The sequence below is a fragment of the Anarrhichthys ocellatus genome, unplaced genomic scaffold (assembly GCF_004355925.1).
Source record: "Anarrhichthys ocellatus isolate YVR2014 unplaced genomic scaffold, GSC_Weel_1.0 scaffold29, whole genome shotgun sequence".
In the NCBI taxonomy this organism is placed as follows: Eukaryota; Metazoa; Chordata; class Actinopteri; order Perciformes; family Anarhichadidae; genus Anarrhichthys; species Anarrhichthys ocellatus.
Genome location: NW_022280059.1, coordinates 3857784 through 3874838, shown reverse-complemented (window position 1 = coordinate 3874838; position 17055 = coordinate 3857784). Strand labels below are relative to the sequence as shown.

Below are 17055 nucleotides of genomic sequence, written 5' to 3'. Positions count from 1 at the left end.
AATTCAATATGTACATCCTTAATGCGTCAAGATTACAAATAAACATGTTTATAAAAAAAGTAATGTGATTCGCCAGCATCTACATATTCAACAAGAAATTTGTAATATTTTTTTTATATATTTGGCATATGATGAAAGATAAGTAAGAGTCTACAGATATGGCCAAATGGAAAGTTGCTCGAAAAGTTAAGTCACAGCTCAAGTCCTCACAGTTACCCCTGTAGAGGTTTGTATTTATTTTTTAATTTGTTTACCAGTAGTAGTACTATGAAGCATATTTTTATGACTGGGTTTCTGTTTTGTTTGTTTTCAGAATGCATATACGTGCATGTGGTCAACGTAATACACATTCCTGCCACCAGTGTCAAACTATTTTGCTGATTGGCAGTTGTGCTCGCAAAGACTGCAAGCTAGTAGAGATGTAAACAATACACAATTTCAAATATTTTATGAGGAAGGAAATGCCTTCAACAAGTTTGCTAAACCTAAAGGATACACATAATGGGTTTTGGTAAGAAACACTGAATATTAACATACTGAATATAACTTTTGTTTATTTACAGGAACACTCCAAAGGGCACCTTTAAGGTCCATAGTTTGGTTATCAAAATAAAGCACAACCCAAATCTGAGAAACCTTTGAGTTTTCTCTATCACAACTCCAGAGCTATTTCGACTGTTAAGGTAGTTAGCATGTATTACCTGCAGAGTGATCTTGTGGAAAAAGTCATATCCAAATACTACAACATGAATTAATTACATGGAGCATGCGATTTTGGTAAACATTATTCAAATGCAATTGCATGTGTTCTTATTGTTTGGTTGTCATGAAATCATTAGAAAAAAAATGAATCATTCAGCCTAACAACAACAGTATAAACATTCATGTTTTCTATTTTCTGCTTCTGCGAAGATGTAAATTTGTGCGGTGGTTTGCAAACAGTAACTACCTGATGTGGTAACATACTCCAACAGTGTCTGCATATTGTCAGCTACCGATGAGAAAAACTAATGAGAAACTGCAATAAAAATGATGGTAAGGTAACAGCGTTGTCAAATAATAAAGCAGAAAGGAAAGAGAAAAAATAGACAGAGTATTGAATTCGTCCAGTAAAACATTGCTATTTTCCAGCTCAAAGCCCGGCTGTTAGCTCATCAATCATCAACTGTGTTCAGTGTCGTGTTTGTGAGTGCATGGAGCATTGAGGCGGGGCAATGGGAGGAGGAGGGTGGGGCACTGCCTATGCCTGATGTAGGAGGGTATAGGCATTAGCAGACTGGGAAAACAGAGGCTAAAGGAGAGGGGAGCTGAAGATGGAGGCATCAAGGTGATGACATCTACTAAATGAAAGCAGCAACAAAGGGGGACCAAAAACAAAAGTTCTCCATGGGGAACAGACTCAACAAAACTTACAGGAAAAATGAATAAATTACTCCATGTGGCTGGTGTGCTGAGTTAATTCTGGTCTATCACCTCAGTGAATACAGGCAAAATAATAACAAAAGATGCACATATGATAAAATAGAAAGTGTTCGACAAATGACTAGATTCTTTCAGCAACATCTTTTGGGAAACGGATTAGTCATACTGTACATGAAGGACTCGTATTTCTTACATCTATTACATTTTCAGGCTAGATTGGTTGGTAAATGAGCCACACTCAGAGAATGTAAAACTCATCATGTGCCATACTTGTTGAGGTCAAAACGAGTGAAATGTGAGGGTAAGGGCGAGAGAAGCAGGAATGCAGCTTCACAATCAGATACAGTTATTTCTCTACTGTATTTAACCAAACTACTAACTGTTGCCATTTCTGAAACATCTCAAAGTAATTATACTATTCGGTGTTTCCTCGCTTTATTAAATACAGTGTACTAAGGAGCATGATTGCAGATGGTGATGAATTGCGTCGGAGCGATGACATTTATTGCAACTCAGCTCTCCTGTCATTAGCAAATCAGGCTTAGAGGCTGAGATGATCCGAAGAGACCGCGTAAGTATTCAGACAGACGCGATGTAGCTCTGAAGAATGACTGTCATCATCGGTGGAAATGAGCCCGTCTTGCACATCCTTTACCTGCTCACCTCAATTTCTCATCCTTCTTGCTAACCAGGACCTTTGAATTTAGTGAGAGGGCTGCCGAGGAACAGCTCTCTGTCACATAAAACTCAAAAAGCTAGATCAATTCAAGAAATTTTAATGTTTCTCTTTAAACTAATTTGAATGAGTGGATGTGAGGATTGAAACTTTGGTCCATCACCTGGCTCTCAGATATGACAGGATGATACTAGCCTGGCACCACTGCCTACCCCTCAATGTGGAAAGAATGCGGAAAGAAGAGACTGAGCTAACAAAAGCTGACGAGTGTGTCATTCATCTTTTCCTTTGTTTTTTTCCCAATGAAGGGCTTCCTGTCCCCAAAAGTCTCTGCCTTTAAAATCGAAAAAATAGCTGCTGTGCATCCACTAACTGCCTGTGAGCTTGAATAAGTCCAGCATCTGAGCTGTGATAAGTCGCTCCCAAACAAACTGTGGGACGGTTTAATTGGCAAAAATGGTAACAAATAAATCCATGTTGAATTTTAATATTCTGTCCTTGTTTTTGTACTTTTACTTGGCTTGGCGATAAACCTTAAAAACATGTGCTGCAGAGGCCTTAATGATCCGTTTCCTGCACCATGCTGTCTTTATTCTCTCAGACGCTGCACTGTCTCGGGATTAACTTATCTCTCCTCCAGGCAGTAATCGGAAGCTAAATTCTGCATCCTTTACACTCCCCCCCCCCCCCCCCCCCCCCCCCGCCCCCTCATAGGAAGAGTCCAAAAGCTAAACCTATGTAGCGATGTGTACAGTACAGTGAGGTAAACTGGGTTATCCTGCACCGTGCCAAGGCAAGATTTGGGACTGAAATCTTGAGGAAATGGTCTGCAAACTGGTGACATGCAGTTGTACTGTCAGTGCTTGTCCTAAAATGCTGTTAAACCTCATTTTAAATATTTGAACCACAAAATTACATTAGAAAACAAACTTACTACTTTTAGTTTTCACATTGTTACTCAGTTGTTGGAAGCCACCCTTTACTCTCTTCTATCCAATCCTTCATTACCATCTGGCAGGAGATGCAATAGTGCAATCCCTTTATCATGCTGCTAATTGTTTTGAGATTTGCATTTGTTTCTCTGTTCCAGGCAGCCATTTGTTTCCATTCATTTATATGCAGAACATACTGTACATTTGAACTAAGTCTGCATTAATTATTGTCAGAGTTACAAGGATCACATGCATGAACACACATTCATAGTATAGTACTTTTCACATTTTTCTAAATTAATGGAAACCAATGGCTGTCTCAAAGGGTAAGACAAATACATCCAAAAATGTGCACATACTTTGCAGTTGAGGAGCTAAATATTGCAAACATACTGTCAGGGAATTTTTTGTGTTACGAATTAAATCCAAGATGACCTAAACTGAACTGGCACATGACTTTATAGCCAAAGTAATAAATTATTTCCACCCATCCATTAGCTATACACTTCCATGGCCACAGGGAGCTGGAGTCTATATCTGCTTATATTCATAAATGAACCACAAATGACTGTTAAGGGCTAAAGTCAAAAGTTTCTGTTCACAATCTACTTTTCATACAAAACTGACATTAGACATGTTCCAAAAGTCATTGTGATCGATTATTTGACAGAAGCATTGGAATTCTAGGAGACGCTGACAGTTGTGATTATATTGAAAAATCTTTCATACGATACTTCATAATGTCTTTCGCTATTATTGTTTTGTTCTTATGCTTTTTAATTTAGAAGCTTTTTTAAATGGTTGTAACGTGCTCCATCTAGCAGTTAAATTGCCAGACCGACAATCCCTCTTCTGGCTTTGTATCTTTGTAATGAAAACCAACCATCTTTAAGATAGCACAGAGTGTGCTGCAAAGCCTGGAGTTTGAAGCGATAACAAAACCGATCATCCATAACAAGACTAACCATTACAGTACCCACCATATACAAACAGTATATATTCTGCACTGTTGGTCCCCAGGTGGTTGCTGGCCTCGCAGCGGTATGTGCCATTGTCTGTTTTATTAAGTGTGGTGATGGTTAGTTCCCTGCCCTCCACAATCATACGCTCAATGTCTGGCAGCTCTCCTCCATCTTTAGACCACAGCACCGGTTCAGGTCTGGGAAAAGAAAATACACACATTGTTTTCTTTTCATCTTGCTGAATATGATTTCCTAAATGTAAAGGCATATTGAATTAACTGAAGAAATATTCTAATTTCTGCCTATTTTCATGCTAGTAGTCATCAAATTGAATGTGATAAAAATTGGCAACTTACATTGGGTTGCCTATGGACACACACTCCAATTTGAAGTATTGTCCTTCCTGTGGAATAATCAGTGAATGTGTGATCTCCAAATGGGGAGCATCTGCAGAGAGGGGACAAAACAATTGCAATGCTATGACAGTACTGTGTGTTAGAGGCTTTAACTCAAACACTGCAAAGCACCACAGTAGTTAGTTCTTTACCCATTGGGCAGCTCTTAGCTCTGGCCCATATCCCTGTTCTGCTTTGGTACTAATCTCTTACCTGCAAACTAATCCTACACTAATCCTGAACAAATGCAAAACTAAACCTGCAGACATAAATGTAATCTCAGTCCTTGTATTTCTTCTCATTGCTAATCTTACACCTAATCCATCTTTGCAGGGTGTGTATGACTGCACTCACAGTGGACCTCCAGGACCTCAGTTGTCATGTAGGGGTTTGGCAGAGACACATGCTCCACACTGCAGGTGTAGGCGACGCCATCGTCACGTCTGTCCACCTGGAACTGGAGGCTACTCCTCACTGCGAAGGATTTTCCTGTGGCATTCACATCCTTTGTGCCTGCAGAGAGTCAGAAAATGAACAGAGGTGCAATATACTTGTGGATTACTAAATATTATTGGAGAACAGTTCTGGCTTGGAAGAAACAGAAATCAGCTTGAATGTTAACTAAAACTTGAGAAACATGACATTGTATTTCAAAATGTTGCTTTTCTGACATAGACAGCTGCAGTGTTGTTGTTGTTGTTTTTCTCTGCATCTCCTTTGAGGAAGAGAATCCTTGGCCTTTGAAAGTCAAGTCAAAGTAGAGTGAATAGTGAGGGGAGAGCAGTGTGAGCACTGACTCGGTTGAATGGGTGTGTTTGCTCCTCCAGGACCACCTCTCAAACATCCCAGTCAACACAAACAGACACACCCGGCAGTGCAGAGTGGATCTCCACAGTCACACCTTTCTATTCATTTACTTAGTTTCATGCCCGAACATTCACCCTTTACACAACTTCAGATCTTGATTTGTGTTTGTTTTGTCCCTGCCCTGTGATGCCGTCTTCATTTAGAGACTCCTCTTGACTTATAATTGGAAGCATTTCTTTGTAGTTTGCTGCTGCTCTCCTGTCGATGCTTTGTGTGTTAGCGTCACTTTTCTCTGGAAAGAGCTGTACTGAACAGCAAAAAAGGACAAAGGCATTACTTGACGAAGGCCTCAGAAAGACTTTAGCTACTACCCTCTTCACCCCCTTAGATCTTTCCCGCACTACATCCTCCCCCCTCCTCCTCCTCCTCTTCCTCTCCCGAGATGTGATTTATTATTTAGTGTACCTACAATTACATGTAGGACAATGATTTGAAAATCAGATTATGTAAGTTATGTAAAATGGTATGTTTTATTTTTGGGCTTTTTTTGGCATTTTTGCAACTCAATCTGGATCTGATTTATATGAATTACAATGTCAGTTTGTATGCATGTTCAAACTTCAACACTAAAAGTGAGAAGAAGAAGATAACTACAAGAGGAAGAAGAAACAACAAAATCGCCATTTTACATCCAACCTCACTGTCGTCTTGGACATCATGCTTTTATCGACTAATGCATTAGAAATTAGAATATTTTTAAAAGCTAATTCAGAAAGTCAGAGGCCTTGCATTTTGCCCTGAAGTACAGAGGGGGGATAGTAAGTATCTCTGTGGTGTCAAACACAAATCTCTCCAGCTTTCTCTCTCATTCATCAAGTCGCCTGCAGCATCAGAGCTGCCATAGAAGAAGCTGTCAGTCTGTTTTAAGGCGGCTGCTAGCAACGCCAGAGAGCATGCAGAGGCAGTTTCCATAAGAATATGAATGTTCCCAGGTATACTTGTTTGGAACCAGAACCCAAAAGAGGCAAGCAGATCTACATTTAGGCAACTAGGGGCGCTCGTAATCACCACCTGCATCTGTTTTAACAAGGAGGAAAAATGTCTTTAATGTTACATTGGAACTTGTTCATCCTTAGTGAACAATCTTGCACATTTAATATTTTGGTGTTTGGTAGTTGGAGGGTAAAGAGTGCTATGGGACATGTTAACAACTGCTCTGCTGGTAAATTAGTGATTGGGTTCCTGTGTGAGATGGCAAACATATTTTTCTACCAGTATTTTTCTAAAATGTTACATTTTCTGTCTGTCCCACGCACTCGCCTTAAGCCCCGTGGTGACCGAGCTTTTAAGGCAGTAGCACCAAGGTTGTGGAATGCTCTGCCTGCACCCCTACGTTTTGCTGATTCCATTAATTTGTTTAAAAATCAGCTCAAGACATACCTGTTTTGTCTGGCTTTGGGTAAAACTCATGCTCTAGGCCTGCTTTTACTCTATGTTCTTAATTGTGTACTTTCTGTTTATTGTGCCTTCTTAAACACGTTTCATGTTTTACAATCTGTTCTTGTAAATTATTTGCCCTTGTTTGGTCACATTTTGTTGTTTGAAATTCCGCTCCTGTTAAGCAATTTGTGACTTTTGTCTGTGAAAAGCCCTTTATAAATAACTCTCACTTACTTACTTACTAAACATCAAAATAGTTACAACAAAAAAAGGCACATCAAGAAGCTGTTGCAATATACAATTTGATACTCATAATGAAATGAGATGAAAAGCTCCTAAAAATAGTTCTAGCTCGGAAAAAAAAACTGAATGTAATGATTTATTACACTATAATATTTTTAGCAACAGTAATACTGTATTGTATTATACTCCTAGCACACAAGTGGGGGCTGAGTAGTGTAGTGGGGAACACTGTTTCAAACAAATGGTCTCCAACTGTTGTTGTCATTTTAGATCACAGTTAACATTATTATAAATGGTTGAAAATGTGAAATCAACTAATAAAAACAGAGCAGAGATGTGCAGTGAGCTCATATCCCTCTACAAAGCAGATGATGCCGGAGCGCTGCACTCTCTTTATGAAGCCTCACAAGATCAATGCCCAGCATATCAGGGAAGAACAATGTACTTGGAGAATGAATTGAATGCAACTATTTAAAAAGCCTAAATACACTCACACACATTTGTTTAGTAAATAAATACTATACTAATACTAATCAATTAAAAAAAATGACTAACCATAAAAATGAGGAGCATAATTTGGATGTTTTAACCATATAACTTGTTCCACAATTTCCAGGCCATTGAACTTTATTGGTTTCTAAATGTTTTTCAACTAAGTTCTAACAGGGGTACATGGAAAATGGGGTTAGGAGGAAAAGTGAGTGTATATTGTCTTAAAAATACAGCATATCAAACCATCTAAAGCAATTCATCTGAGAAACCAGTATGAGGTTCTACAGGTATATTCCTGTAATATGGCTCATTTGCAAAACACTCAGATATTACCCCCCCCCCCCCTATCATAAAATGTAGAGAGTGGGTGAACAAAAAAGCTACAGAAAACATAGTAACATTAGAGTAGTGTTTTTAGAGTTAGGTCAACAGATGTTAAACATATAATTGAAAACTAATTTCACAGTTAAACTGTGTGAAAAAATGTGCAGCAACACACAGATCATCCCTGCTGGTAATGGCTGAAAGTATTGAATACAACATCATTCTTGCTCACAGGCTAGTGGTAGCACCACACTGAGTATGAATGAGGCACGTAATCTAATTTGGGATTATGACCTTAATGAGGATGAGAATATCAACCAAGAAGAAGCAAAGTAAAATATGGTAACCTTCGGAAATAGAGGACAAACAAAAGTATTTTCTACCATAAATTGTAAAGTTGGACTGACGTGACCCAGTTAATTCTGATAAATCAACAGATGATGAGGCTGACCCTGCTCACAGTGGCTAATTTAGGCAAAATGTTGAGGTCTAAATAAGTTATAAAGGTTACACTTCAACTAAATAAGACAGTTTAAACAATACATTCCATATACGTGTCATGTATAGAGCTTGTTATATTTAGCAGGAATGAAGTTGCTTTAATGATTTAAAGCAAAGGTAGTATATTATCATGCTGTCAGTCTTGTATGTAGACACAAAGATTGAAACACACTCCAGACAAAACATGAAGGCCAAAAGTTGTCTAAAGACATGATGCACTTATTAAATAGGAAAGTATTTACCACATCCCCCACTCTCTGCTACCGTAAACGATGTGTATGGGAAACACAGTGATGATCCTTAGATTAGAGAAGCATGCAGTGCAAATATTAATCAGCAGGACCAATTTGATTCTTTAGTCGTAAACATGTCTTTCCATGTTTTTCCACTGATTGGAGAAAGTTGTTGCTGTTCACATTGGGCAATTAAAAGTTGCACAAAAGTCAGTATGTTGGGGATACTTGATGTGAGCATCAGCAAAGAGCAAAAGATGTATACAGCTGTATAACCTAAGGGTGTAATATTTTTCAAGATATAAATCAAAGTTTGTGATATTTCATTTTAATGCTTAATCTTACAGATTAGACAGGATGGGTGCCTAGTTAAAAATGGAGCACACATATTTAATAAAAAAATACTAAATAAATGAAATGATGATGATAATAATAATATATAATCTCTAGATTTAAATGTCTTGATATCTTGCCAAACTGAACATATACAGTATATAATTAGTCACCATGTTGGAACTTCTGTGTATTGGAATGTGCCTTTGTGTCACTCTGAAAGGAATATATAGGCCACTTTATGTATGCAAAGAAAGTGACAGTGGGTGGATTTTTTCCTCAGTAGATTATAATTTGAAGTCTAGCTGTCATTCAGCAACACAAGTAATTTGTATAGCTCTATACTCTGCAAACAAATTATTTGACACTGGATGACAGTTGCATTTTGAGGTTTGTAATGCTGCGTGCTTCTCATATAAATTGTTGAAAAACAAATCATCAAAGCATGAAATAAATATGACATGTTTTTGCTATTACACCTGCTGTCATCTTGGAGCTTTGTAGACTGGTCCCTCCAGTGGGGATAGATTTGACTGACAGCAGACACTGGCGGCAATGATCTACGACAGAAGAACCAATGGCAAAACATGCTGCTCCCAGCACATACTCGCTAAAGAAAGCTTTAAAGCAGCACCTACAAAAGAGTTGGATCCGGAGCACTGATTGACATTTCTCCTCTTTGACACTTTGACATGGAAATGAAGTTTTTAAGTCAAGCCCTCCAGTCTCTGCTTTGTTCTTTATCTCTCTTTGACTCGGAGATGCATCACACCAGGTCTGTTTGCCCAAGCGGCTTAATAAAACCCACCATACACGGGTAAAACTAATAAAAGCACATTTGTAAACAAGACAGCAGTTTTGGGTAGACTTGGGGTACATGACATGTTTAGAGATGTGCAATTCTCAATTCCATTTTATACATCAAATATGAATGTTGGGAATAATTATTTTGTTTTAATTTAGTAATTTTGTTTGTATGTACTTTTGTGATGCCAACTGAACTGGGATGAAGGTATTACATTTTTATTTGTATCCACAAAAGACGGGAGTTGGAGCCATGAATACATCTGTGCCCCCCCCTAAACTTTGTTAAATTACCTCTTGGCATTTGTTTTATGTGCATATGTCTATATATGTTAATATTAAGTTTTGAGCTTTAAAGAGTTATCTTAAAGTATACAAGACATAAAGCAAAAAAAAGAGATCATCTTAGTGCCTCTCGAGATGGACAGCAAATCTGGTTGTGACGCTGTGAGCCAGCTCTCCACTGGCCTTTCAGGAATCTACGTGGATGTCATTTCAACAAGAATACTTCATATCTCAGCCCCTCTCCCATCAATCATCATGTAGTGCTGGGCAGACACAGACAGAACCCCCAAGAAAAAGCTCTCTGGTGCAAATCTTCAATAAAGAGCAACTGTCACACTGAGTCTCTACAGCAGGCTCCATTACATTAAAGAGCTCCACACGGCTTACCTCTGCCATCAAATTGAGGAAAAACATTCCATTCCTATTTTTTTTTAATGTTTTTGTCTTTTTTTGTACATTTTTAAAGCTGAAATAAAAGCTATAAAAATACAAAGTGCCGAGCTTTAGACAGTTTGGAAAGAGGTACACAACAAAGTGAAAGCTTGTAAGGCACATCGTGTGAAACCACAGATAACTTCTGCTGGTTTAGTGTGATCAGCACACTGCACCATCTGCTGCCGAATGCATTGTCTCTGTCACAGTTTTTTTTTCCTTCTGGGTGAAGCTAGTTATGTGGCCTCTGTAAGTTTGCATTCTTGTGCGTTCTTGAATCCTCCTTGACTCGTTTGACTAATCTAATTGCTACTGTTTGAAAAAAAAAAACCCCAGCTGCAGAACGAATCCCCAGCAAGAACAACTCATCACTAAGGTAGGTCATACAGGAGACTTGTAACTGGGGGATAAATTAACACCAGTGTGTCCTTTTAAGCTAACACTAGTGGTGTAATTATGGACCACTGTCAATCCGTGATCCGTACGGATCCCCCTCACGGTTCGGGACGCGTGTCGACCCTGGATCTTTATCCTCCAACATTCAGTAAAATATGCGATCAGGACATCGGCATTTATGCTTTTCTAGTCGCCGATCTCTGATAATGTTACATTATAAACGACCAATCAGTGTGTAAATTGACAGCACCGCTAATGGCCAACGAACGAAGGTTCCCTTCAGTTACATTATGATGCGTTCAGGCTCTGTTCAGTAAAAATGGGCATTGGGCAAAGGTAAATTATAACGTTACCATGATGTGTTCAAATGTAATCTTATCTCGTAAAAGATTAATTATGAGCTGTTTAACTTCAACACTAGCTCTGAGCACCTTATGATACATCATTAAAACTACAAATGACAAGATTTGTTTTAATCAATTAAAATACAATCTTTTTTTAATCATTTTAATTGTGTTTAATTTTTATAAAGAAAAGAACATTACAAATTATTTTACAAAGTAAAAGGATAATAATTACAATTTCTGATGGTTTACACTGACTTCAGAGCAGTTGAAATGATTATTGTGACGTTGGCAAAAAAAAAAGTCTGGAGACCAGCTGCTATAACCAAACAACAAGGAGATAATGATCAGCAATTACTACCAGCAGCAAAAAAACCTGATCAAGGATCTCTAAAAGTTATATTTGCACCCTTTTGTCTTTGTGCTGATCTGATCTGTGATCCGATCCGTGATTCTGACCCAATACGATCCGAACCGTGAGTTTTATGATCCGTTGCACCACTAGTGAACACAAAACATGAAGCACAGAGTCTCAAACTGTTAGCATGCAATCATTGTTCTTGTTCCTCTCTCAGACTGTTTAGGAGGGCTAGCTTCCCTCAAAAGCGTGATTCTTCATCGTGGCATTATTTGAGTCGATTAGCCGAGCCACATTTTACCGAGAAGAAAGGTCAAACATTTGCTGGTTTGAGCTTCGAAAATATGAAGGTTTGCACCTTCTGTCTTCTATATCATTTTAAATTGAAAACAAGCACGAGCCCATGAGCCAACCCATAGAGTGTACAATTTCCCTTTTGATGATCACCTTTACTATTGCATGATTGATTTGTGTTTCCATTAATCAACCAGTTGACATCGTTACTAGTGCCACAAACAGTGGAAAACAGAATGCTGTGCAGAACTTGTTGTTGATGTACACTTAACTTTATAATTAGAATCAATACGAGGCCCTCCTATACAGTATGTCTTCACCTTGGTCACGCAGTGAAATGTGGAAAGCTCTGCCACAGTCCAGCAACATTTGGACGGCGTCCAACAACAGCAGCAATGCTGGCCGTGAGCCAAGCGAATCATGGCAGCGCTAAACCCCAGCCAGTGGAACAATGCATGAATATGAGCACAAAGGAATGCAGCAGCTGAATGACTTGACAGTAATGATGTCTCCAAGAGGGTACAAGTGGTAACAGAAGATACAATGCTCGTGAAATCCACACCACATGCCCTACCTTGAACTTCCTTGTCATTTCGGAACCACCGGATATTGGCAACTGGTTTGCTGCCTGGTGTGGTGCACGTCAGGGTGATTACGTCCCCCTCAATGGCAGGCTTGGTGAATCCTGTGATCTCTGGTCGTCCTGGCATACCTATGGTGCATGGAAATGTAATTATAAATAACATACTGAATCGATCTACGTATATGAGCCTGTATTCCTCTGATGATAAGAAATGAATAACTGATATTCAGATCAGATATTCATGTTTTCTTCTCTCATTGGCAAGATAACATTTAATTTAGACTTTTGATGTTTGATTTTTTATAAGGCACGACAAAAAGGTATGATAAAAAAGCAGTAGTATCGCAACAATGAAATATACCCAACAACAACTAAACAATAGAAATTGTATAAATGGGAAAGTCAATATTATTAAATAAAGTCAAAGATGAAAAATACCCAAAATCTCTCCTTCAAGATAATTGAGGCAAATGTATTTCTGTCTGGCAGTGAAATGCCTGACGAAGGTCATCCTACAGAGTTGATTTTTAGTTTTTGTCAATTTATGAATATCCTTCAACTGTCTGTCTTAAACAGGTCTGAAAAGATTCACATCGAGTCTTTTGTGTGGCTGTCCTGCCTGGCAGACAATTTAATATAGTAACATAACTAGCTTGCAATTCTTTATTCTAGTAGACAAGGGTAAAACGTAATGCAGAAATGTTATTTCTGTTGTGTAATGTTGTACGTGCTAGGTGAAGAAAAAAAACAGACTATAATTCAAAATGTGCACGAATTCATGCTGTCAGAACGTGAAGATTTACCCACAATTAATTGGCCGTGTTGAGACTAGTCCAAAACAGACATGCTCACCCAGAACAGTGAGATAGGCCTTGGTGGTCTTGACAGGCATGGTGAAGAGCGAGCAGGTGTACTGGCCCTCGTCTGACAGGCTGACGTCACTGATTCTGATGATGAGCTCCTGTGACGAGGCTCGCACCAGCTCGATTCTGTGGTCCCTCAGAGCTGTAGCAGGAGAGAGGACACAAAGAACCACGGAGTGCACAGAACAAAGACAGAAAACACCGTTTACTAATGGGGAAAATTCACGCTGAATTCAGTGATGGCAATTCACATTTGTAATTCAGATGACACTGACAAGAACATGGCCGAATGCACTGTGCTTTCAGTTATTTCAAATAGTTGTCAAATGCAGCAAACACATACTGTAGCCAATGATTTGAAACATTTTCTTACATTTGCATTCTAGCCCACAGTCTTATTCAGTCTGTGAGAACACCGAAGGCATCAGCGGGAAGCACTGAAGCGAAGCAGCAGAAAAAGCTAGATTGCAATATCTATTTAGGTAATCACTTACATTCCAGGTATTGATTTACACTCCCTTTAACACTTTTAGTAACTGGCTCTGCTTGTGATATTTTATACTTTGAACATTAATATCCAAACCTTACCCTGGCCTTATACAGAACCACTTAGTACTTATTTAATTATTTTGTATTTTTCACTGTAACTTTAGGCCAAAAGAATGAAGTCCAGATAAAGGTTGAACAATAGTACCACATGGTAATTATTAACTATTAAGTATCATATTGGGGTAATCACATTGTGTCAATGTGTTACAAACTACTGTCCCAATGAATGGTTTTATGCAAATTGTAATGAAAAACTAAGAAATCAAAAATGTAATGCATAACCATTTCACAGTTATGCATTACATTTATTGTACGTACAATACTTTATTGTAGTGTACGTTGCTGTACTGAACCTTGATTTGATTATTTTGTATTATAATTCTTCATGCATTTGCTGTGTCATGATGAGCATCAATATTGTTCAAACATTCTTGTTAATATTGTGATATTAAAATCAACCAAATTGCCCAGCTCTAGTCCAATCTTAAGGTAAAACACAAAACAACAATACTGCTAAAAGTAATACAAATTAGCTGCTACATACAAATCAACCACTACTACTAATACGATTAATGATACAATAATCAGCACAATGGCCATTCTGAAAGACACACCTTGAAATGAAAGTGTTTTCTTCACCACTGCTCATTCAGATTACACCCTCATAAACCTGGGAAAACCACACAGCTAAGCTGAAGAAGGTCATCTCGCACCTGTCATCTCTTATACAGTTTCAAATTGAAAATCACCTGCTCCTACATGCAACCAACCACAGAGGGCAGGAAGGAAAGTGCTCTTCATTGAATAAATTACACATTCTTAATCCACACTCCCTTTAGGCCTGGCAAACTCTCTCCCTGGACACTTTTTCATCTGAAGTAATTTGAACTCTATTGGATTGTATTACACGGGGCAAATCTGGCAAAATGCAGCATAAGTGGGTGTTGATTAGGATTTAATCAACATGGCCAATGTAAAATCACATCAGATAAAGAAGACATCTCTATGTAAATCATTAATCAACTGCTCCGTTCCAATTTATTTGATTTCAGTGATGAACATACAGAGCAGCCATGTGATAAACAGTTAAATTAGATTGGCTGAAATGATTATTAGATATATACAAACATAGGTCGTTATCAACAACGCTCTTCTTCTGCTTCAATTACACCATATCATTTGATGATCATTATCTTATAATCACACGCACACTAAAAAGAAAAAAGGAAAGATTGGCTAGAGATAGTGATGGCCCTAAGATATTTCGTATTAAAGACTCTTGTTATCCAAGAATAAAGAGTAAATAAAAACAATCTTCAAGCCAGTATTAAAATTTAACAACAAGCTCTGCCATCAGAGAGCCAGCTTATTATGTGCTATGGGGCTTAATACAAACATTTGATAGTCTTACTGTAGCAAACTGCATCCTGAAACAAAGCTGCCTGATGTTCTTTGTAGTTAAGCATCCTCACTACAGAGCTTGCAAATGCCTAGAGGCTTTGGCAGAAAACAGCGAAGCCTTTGGTGGATGGATGCATCGGAGAGGTGATGGGGTCTAAACAAACATTGTACCGGAGCTCTGAAGATATGGAAGTACAGGCTGAGAAGATCAAAGCTTTGGACAATATGACATACTGTACTTCCCCTGCATATCCTTCCATCCCTGCATCACACGTAGAAAGGACGAGGAGAAACAGACCGACTTTTCTTCTTCTTAACCCCCTGTTCCTTAAATATTACAAAACAATGAATAGCTCCAGCAACCTCTGAGATACTGATAAATGTTCTGGTTGTTTCCTAAGAGGGATTTGTCAAGGGAAAACAGACATCCTTTGGTTAAAATGTTGACACACCCAAAATCTGTGGGTGTAAACATTTTTTATTTTATTTGCTCCAGTAGTTGTGACTACATTGAATTCATGACTATTACAAAAGTTTTAACCCATTATTTTTCACATCTATATGGCAAGTCTGATCCAAACAGTCATCGTTTTTAGCAAAATATGGCTGGAGCTTCCGTGTTGGACCCTGGAAGCTCTATAGTAGCATATTTAGCCATATTTCACCAAAATTATGACTCTTTGAAACACACTGAGCACGTGGTTGGACAACAGAGAAGTGGATTATGCTGCAGGAGTGGTTGTAGAATTTATTTTTCTGAAAATAATCACCTTTGCAATCCATTGAAACTAATGCAAAACAGTGACCAAATACAGACCACTGACAATTTCAAGTGATGTGTAAAGTAAAAGTTAGGCTACACCTTTTTTTTTTGTCTGCTGAACAATATCACACTACCTTTAGAACAGAACCAAATCTAAATGTCAGTAGCTGGAATACTGATTCAGATACTTTAACCCAGGTAGATACAACTTACAGTTAAACAAAAGAAGGACTTGACGGATATGTTTTTGTTAGACAGGCACATGGCACTTGAATCAATGACACATTGATAGAATGAGATTTACAAAGGTTTGAATAACCCAAAGACAAGTGTTATCTATTACTCAAACAGCATATGGCCAGGAAAGCTTACTACTAGCATCCAATCCAGGCTAGAGGCCCAGCTTGTGGGCAGATCCGTCACAATCAGACCCAAATGCCAGCGGCTGACAAAGCTTTTTTCCAGGTGCTTTAGGAAATCAATGTGATGAAAAGGTTCATTTCCCCCAAACCCTAGATAGCTCCTGCGTTGTTCATTCTGCTTAGGAGAAAGCATAAATCGGCACCCTGACCTTGTGTATGCTACAGCCTTGCAGCATGGCAGCTTAATGTGCAGTACATCTCCTGTGATGGAGGCCTTACCAAGGCTGTCTCAAATCAGTAAAACTGACACCCGGTTCCCCCTCAGGGCAGGGGATACTATTGCTATGGTCCTTTGATGCGAAGTAATGTTTGCCTTGTTTCCCTGACAGTCCTTTGCACCATCGACCATGTCAGTGGAAGACCAATTTGAGGTCTCCCAAGAGAACAGTAGTTTGTCAGATTCCATTTTAACAACCTAGGTCAACTGTGCAAAAAGTTATCTGAATGTACAATGTCCAAGAACCCGTTTTAACATGTAAAACAGCCGTTACAATGACTTATTCCAATGCAGTACACTTTTTTTGATTTTTAAGAGAAGGGCTAACAGTCTGGTTGGTTGCATTGGCTCTGCCATGAGATAAAACCGGAGGCAGCGAAACTCGAAGTGCACTTATCACATGGCATTCGCGTCCACACTCTACTGAGCAGCAGACAGCTGTTACCCAATGTTTCTAATCCAAAATGATGAAGTATCTCTTGACAGTCCAGATAGAAAAGGACATTTTACATCTATCCATTAGTCTTGGAAACAAGCTGATGGCTATCGGGTTCAGCCAAAATATGTTACATCCACTAGTGTCC

At 38.6% G+C, this 17055-nt stretch overlaps 1 protein-coding gene across 3 annotated transcripts in view; it reads right to left on the bottom strand.

Moving 5' to 3' along the window:
- Window positions 1–17055, bottom strand: part of cadm2b (cell adhesion molecule 2b) — a 128441-nt gene that overhangs the window by 4418 nt on the left and 106968 nt on the right. For all 3 annotated transcript variants that reach the window (XM_031863625.1, XM_031863627.1, XM_031863626.1), the window contains 5 exons: window positions 13109–13261; window positions 12248–12385; window positions 4742–4900; window positions 4349–4439; window positions 4011–4189 (listed from right to left, as the gene is read on the bottom strand). In XM_031863625.1, coding sequence (XP_031719485.1) covers window positions 4011–4189; window positions 4349–4439; window positions 4742–4900; window positions 12248–12385; window positions 13109–13261 — 720 coding nt within the window. The remainder of the gene's footprint in view (window positions 1–4010; window positions 4190–4348; window positions 4440–4741; window positions 4901–12247; window positions 12386–13108; window positions 13262–17055) is intronic.